Source organism: Dendronephthya gigantea, unplaced genomic scaffold, assembly GCF_004324835.1.
Source record: "Dendronephthya gigantea isolate DGI-Jeju-01 unplaced genomic scaffold, DenGig_1.0 000044F, whole genome shotgun sequence".
In the NCBI taxonomy this organism is placed as follows: Eukaryota; Metazoa; Cnidaria; class Anthozoa; order Malacalcyonacea; family Nephtheidae; genus Dendronephthya; species Dendronephthya gigantea.
In genome coordinates, this window is record NW_021163054.1 from 786638 (window position 1) to 793541 (window position 6904).

Consider the following 6904-nt stretch of genomic DNA (forward strand, 5'->3'; position numbering starts at 1 on the left):
AACGTGATGATTTGTTTAGCACTTTGAAGCAGGCAAGCGAAATTTCTAAGAATTTGTATGGCGGCCAACCACACCGAAATATTGCTTTCATTATCGTCCATCTTGGCTTTTGTGAGCAAGATCGTGGAAATTTCTCGGAAGCGTTGCACCATTATCAAGAATATTTGAAAATTCACGAGAATCAAAGACTGGAACGTCAAGAAAGTGGAGAGGATTGCAAAATGGCCAATGTTCTTGTTCGAATTGCAAACTTGGGAGCAATTTGTTGCTATGATGCTTCGTATCTTCTCTTATGTAACGAAAAAGCGCTGAGAATAGAGGAGAAAATTCACGGCAAAGAAGCCAATCATGCCCATCTAGCAATTTGCTTTATATCACTCGGTTTTTGTTTGATGAAAGCAGACCGCGAGTCAGAAGGAGTGCAGTATTTCTGCAAATCCTTGAAAATGTTTGAAGAGATTAATTTACATGCGCATGAAGCCTTTGGTCTCTCATACCTATTAATTGGAGAAATCTTTGGACAGCATTCGCCAGGAATAGCAGAAGAGCACCTGAGATCAGCAGAAAAAGTTTTGAAGGAGGTCTTAAAGGATGAAAGTGATTTATTATTTCTTCAGATCAATTCCTCCTTGCTGGAGATTTTTGCGAAGACAAGCCGAATGAAAGAGGGCCTCCGGCTGGCCGAAAAACAGAGACGCTTGATTGATATTATGTTGTCTAAATTTAATTCTCCAAGCGCTCATCAGCTTTTTCAAGTGTTCCGCCTTGCTTCGTTTTACGAAGACAGTGGAAGACAAAATACTGCAAGAGATTTGTTCATTAATCTGATTGGACGGATAGAGGAGCAGGTCGATACCGCTGATTCAGACCAGTATTATTTGGAGCGCCTGCTTTGGAGTGCGGAATTACGAGCAGGAGGTATTTACCGAACTAATGGAATGTTCGATGACGCAGAAGCCATGCTTCAGCGTATTCTTTTGTCAGTGGAAAAGACAACTTCAAAGCGGCAATTGGAAAAAGAATTTCGACATGCTGCTCTGTATAATCTATCGTGTATTTTTACGGAAACGGGAAGATATCAAGAAGCACGTAAACTGCTTGACAGTCTTATCAACCTCTATGAGCAAGACCCAAAGTCAATCGATCCCGAAAAAGCATCGTACGCTTTTTTCATTCGTAGCGAACTTAATCGTAAAACCTTATGTTTCAACCTTGCACTCAAAGACCTGGAGAAAGCCTTGAAAACAGCTGAAGTGTTCCGATTATCGGAGTCTACGTCCACATCAGCAGCTGAAATTCTTTATGCTAAAATCATGAACACATTTGGATCAGTTCATGAGGAAAACAACAACCCGAGACTTGCTCTCGACTATTATACTTGCAGCCTAAGCACTGTTGAGGGGTTGGCACCCAACATGGAAACAGCCATTTTCCACGAAAATAAGGCGGGTGTTCTAAAAACGCTTGGACGATTTGAAGACGCTACAATACATTACCAAAAATCTTTGGAAATCAGAGAAATGTTGTATTCCGAGGATCCAGTCATAGAAGATATTGTCAGGGTGCTCCATCATTTGGCTCTCACCCAGTATTTTAATCAACAGCCCAACGAGGCTTGCAAAACTCTGGAGAAGCTTTTACCCTTGATGAGGGAACTTCTTAAGGAGGGTGATTTAAACTTGCAAAATTATTCTTCAGCGTTGGTGATGAAAGGTGACTGTCACATCTTGGAACCTGATGAAGCTCAGCAAGCAAAAGAGGCCTTCGAAGAAGCAGAGAAAGTTCTTAAGTGTCTGACGGAAGGACAGCTAAACAAGGATTACGCTGAAGTTATGCACAATTTGGGTAAGTATAATTTACATCGGTCTCTAGAAAGTTACATGCAACTATACAGATGTCCGGAACAGGTGCATATATAACCATCAGAAAAAGATAGAAACTTGGGACTTAGGAAATGCGTAGAATATTTCATAAAGAATAGCAATATATACCTGGAATTAGAAAGAACTGAGAATGACATTGTTGGTCTCAGCTAATCACATATTACATAAAACATACATAATGATTAAAATGTTTACATATAATGACTAAAATGAGAAACAAACTGATGGGTTCCTGGATGGAAATTCAATTGTCTTTGCATGTGGAAATGATGATCTCATAACCCGCGTTCACACTGTGCTATGAGCTGGCATAGACCAGGTCTAGGCCTATGTGTGAACGTTGTTTATCTGGCCTAGATCAAGCCTGGACCTGATCTAGGCAACAAAATACCGACCAACAGTTTGGTGCACTAAAAATAATCTAATTTTCCAAATTCTCTGTCATAGGTTATGCTTGCTGTATGTTAAATCAGTGGGAAGAAGCAATACCCAAACTGGAAAAGGCACTTGAGTTGAGGAAAATTATTTATGAAGGAAAAGCGGTGCCAGATGTAGCCTCAACCTGCGACTGTCTTGCTAGAGCGCTCTTTTTTAATCACGAGTACCAGAAAGCATTGACTTACTTTGAAGAAGCGTTGAAATATTTTGAAGTTTGCCAGTCACCAGATAACGAGACCAAATGTGCTCTCCTTATTGCTCTTTGTCACAAAAGTTTGAAGAACTTTGATCTTGCCTCGAAAGCGTTTGAGAAAGTCAAGGTGTTGTGCGCCAGAGAATCAGTCAGTGATGGGATGCGAGATGCCGCTCAAAAAAAAATGGCAGAAAATGAAGAGAATACGAACAAACCCAAGGACAATTAATTCTACCATTGGTTTTGTAATGAGCACCGTGACAAATCGTATAGAAGTTTAAGCTATCTTGCATATAGAAAGTATTAGCTATAATTGAGCCAATTAATAGATTTATCCCCGAGCGGGCGCGGAGCGCCTGCGAGGGTACTAATTCCGCTCGGAGATTAGGAATTACACCCGGAACCCGGTAGAACATAGCCGAATCCAAAGTTGTCCAAATTCTTTGTCATGGACGGTCGACGTTGGGTGGTTTTGTAAGTTATGCGCATGCGCGAGTAACGTCTGGTAATCAACGAACGTTCTGATTGGCTAAGACAGAAAGTTTGTATTTCAATGACAACGTCAGCAATTTATATTAACTGTCATTTCGTAAATTTGTAAACATTTTTGTAAAAGCGTTTCATAAACTTTGTGCAAAGAAAGTAAAACGAGAAGAAACAAGATATATGAAGCATGACAGTTAGCAAAGATGAACGTGGTTACAATCAAGACAAAGCCGTGTAAGAGGAATAATTCATAATCTGCAAACTTATAAATGTTTTCAAAGACAAAGGGTACGTGTTTACTTTGTTTATTTCGTATTTGTTTCGCGATAAGAATGAGCCGTATTTGTATACTTTTCAGCTTTGCATGCCGTTTATTTGTTAAATTTTCAGCTTTTTATGCAAACGCATAAACCTGTGAAAGGCTATTACACCTTTGGTTTAACTTCAAAAAGTGTTTTTGAAAGCGTAATTTGAATTTTGGTATCAAAAATACACACTATATTTATAAAGTATAAAACTTTTAGCCGCCGGCGTCGAATGCAATTACAGAATAAAATAACATTTGAAGTTTTTTCTTTGTCTGTGAAGATTTTGTACTGTTTTATTCGTTTGAAACTTCGATTTTAAACCGTTACTTAATTGCTGGCATGGTATAATGCAGCAAAATTGAACGGGCAATGTTTACACTAGCTGCCTTTATTGAATGATGGAAACATTAGCTATAATATACTCGGTAAAATATAATAGGACTGATTTGAGTTTTGTGTCATTTCATAATATAAAGTTTAGGTCAGGTTAACTCAGGAAATTGTGTACTTGGTTTCAAATAGCGAGGGGTTGCTGCATGCATGTATTTCTAGTATATGCATGCCAATGCGAAGAAAAAAGTAATGCTTGCGTCAATGGACGACTTGCGCTTTGGACTAATATATCTTATTTCAGCGGTAAAAAGAAAATTTTTCGGCTGAAAAAGTTCACTAACATTAGTTGTAAATTACGGAAAATATAGCCATGCGAAATTGTCGATGCGAAGTTGTCGAAGTTATCAATTATGTCCAAATAATAGAGATTTTGGCTATCTGCCTAAAAACATTTAAGGAATATTCTGGTCGCTTTCTCTCTCTATATATGTACTTTTATTCTACAGCATTGGCAAAATTCACAAATATGACTTCAATTAATAGTGAGCTAGAGACCTACTGTAAAAACCCTTTCTGGTTTTTTCTTCTATGTATGTATTCACAACAATAAATCTACACTGAAAAATATATGATGATTCATGGACTGACGGGATACTAAGGACATTACATATTCGGTTACAGGGGTATATCCCGCTATTTTTGAGGAAGCAGTGCCTGTCTGCCAAATGAAGCTTCAACCTGCCACTTGCTCGCTAGCCAGAGGATTCTTGCATGAAACTGAATCGCGAGGCTGAAAATATTATTCCCTTACTTTCATGAAGAAGTTCATTGAATACTCAGGACCAGGGCCGTACACAGCTAGCGGGGAGGGCCGTACACAGCTAGCGGGGAGGGCCGTACACAGCTAGCGGGGAGGGCCTACACAGCTAGCCGGGAGGGCCGTACACAGCTAGCCGGGAGGGCTGTACACCGCTAGAGGGGAGGGCCGTACACAGCTAGCCGGGAGGGCCGTACTCAGCTAGCGGGGAGGGCCGTACACACAGCTAGCGGAGAGGGCCGTACACACAGCTTGCGGGGAGGGTCGTACACAGCTAGCGGGGAGGGCCGTACCCAGCTAGCGGAGAGGGCCATATACACAGCTAGCGGGGAGGGCCTTACACCTTTGTAATTATACTAATAATATATAATGTATGTTGGGTTGGGTGCTGTCGCCATGTTACCCGCACGAAACATTTTCTTCTCGAACCCTGTCCGTAACCGCCACCCTTTCCGTAAAATAAAACTATAAAACCTTGAGTCGTACGTCAACAAATATCATTCTGCGAACTGGGGTACATGTGGTTGGCAATTTTGCGAAGTGCATCTCCAAGTAATTGCGAGAAGATTTCTTGTAGACGGTATAGACGTGTATATGGTACTGCGTACTGGTACTAAAACAAATTAATTCTAAAACAAGGTTACCGTAATGGCCTATGCATCAAAGAAATTATTCAGGACATATTCTCTCCTTGGTGAGTACTTTCGCTATTCCTCCATGCTGTGTCTAATAATTCATTGATTTGTAATCTTTGCTCGATTCACTTTCATAAACAGCTTCGTTTACATGCACTAGAGAGACAGATCAAGGTAATGGATGACACGCAATATGGAAAGGTGGTCAATGGCCAGCAGCATTTCGAAAACTAACAAAGACCGAATACCCAAACAACAAACGGTCAGTTCAGGCGTGACATCGCAGAAGACAGAGCTCGTTTAAAGTTGAACCCACCTCCTCTCCAAAGCCTCCGCAAACAATTATGTACATTGGATGATTTACTGTAGCTGATATATATAGAGGGAGGACCGTTATATCTCAATTAGCGAAGGTAGTAGGCGTATATACAGGTGCTGGCGGTAGTTTGCCTCCACCCTTTTCTGAGCATAAATATTTGGAATTTTAATGGAATGTATATACGTATTCATAAACATCGTTTTGTTTGAAAGAAATAAAGCGGCTAGGAGAACCATTACTCCTAGCCAAAATTATCCCAAAAGGGCGTAAAATTTAATGTTTCATTATTGATGCTCCGAAAACTGAGCTACGGAAGGGGTATGCAAAATTCATGGCTGGCAATAGTCCATGCGTAAATCAATCACATTACATAAATGCGAATAAAAGCAGCCTCAAAGTCCAGGTGAAATATACGGCTTATGTTATCGTTCAGTTTATAGTTTATATTAACTGATAGCATTATCGGAGAATAGTTTACATAAACATGAACAGTGAATAATTTACCTTATCGCAGTACACTTCTTAATTCGTTACACAAACGAGTAAATTATGAAAACAAACCTCGGTAGCAAAATTTTTCGACAACATGTTATTAGTGCCACAAATAGCGTCCCTTACAAGAAGTGTATTCGACCGCAAAACGAAACCAACGAGACGTATAAAAGGTTTATATTTAGCCGAAAGAATCGAGAAAAGAACGAGAGCATCGATCAATCACGTGATGGTGATTAGAAAGCTGTCTGAATGACTCCCTCCTTAGAGATCGTTTGGTGCTAGGCGTCAGAGCAAAGGCAACCAGAAAGAAACTCCTGCAAAAAGCTAACCCTTTCACGAGCAATCAACATCGGACGAAGCGGGGAAAAAACAAACCTACGCCTAAAAGTTTTAAAATACCGAGGGGTGCTGAGAACCAAATGAACGCGATAAAATACGATAAAAAAGAAAGATAACGTGGGAATATGCTTCGTACAGATCACCAATCCAACAAATGACGAGAAATACAATGTGAAATTCGTAATCGTCGATGAGAAAGACGCATCTGAGACACATCTTGGAAGCCGAGCAGCCCAACAAATGAAATTAATACAAGTCATCTATGAAAATATTCAGTCTGAGATACATCAAGTCAACGCACCACGTAGTCAGGATCATAATAAAGAACCTAAAGCTAAAATATCACAAGTACACGGACGCAGGATTGGCTTAACCAAACAAGTAATGTTGAGTAAAAATACCCCGAGGTCTTTAAAGATATTGGTGATCTAGGTGATTCACTGCACCTGGAAGTTGAATACCTGAAGCACTCAAGCAATCACGAAAGATCACTTACGCGAGCTTGAAAAACAGGGCATCATCCAAAAGGTAGTTGAGCCAACGGAATGGGTGAGTTAGATCGTAGTTAACAAGAAAACCAATGGGAAAATCCGCCTGTGCCTGGATCCCCAGCCTCTCAACAAAGCGTTAAAAAGATGTCATTACCCGGTCCCTACAA

General features: G+C 40.3%; 1 protein-coding gene across 1 annotated transcript; it reads left to right on the forward strand.

Annotated features, from left to right (window-relative positions):
• The first annotated feature begins 862 nt into the window (after positions 1-862).
• Positions 863-2828, forward strand: LOC114527414. The gene is made up of 2 exons (XM_028549042.1): positions 863-1845; positions 2331-2828. The coding sequence occupies exons 1-2, from the start codon at positions 939-941 to the stop codon at positions 2741-2743; spliced, it is 1320 nt and encodes a 439-aa protein (XP_028404843.1). The 5' UTR covers positions 863-938; the 3' UTR covers positions 2744-2828.
• Positions 2829-6904: the final 4076 nt, after the last annotated feature.

Excerpts from the sequence above, each read along its gene's own strand:
- LOC114527414 (XM_028549042.1), top strand. The coding sequence starts at position 939 with ATGTTCGATGACGCAGAAGCCATGCTTCAGCGTATTCTTTTGTCAGTG. Across the intron at positions 1,846-2,330 it reads TGAAGTTATGCACAATTTGG|GTTATGCTTGCTGTATGTTA; the intron begins GTAAGTATAATT and ends TCTCTGTCATAG.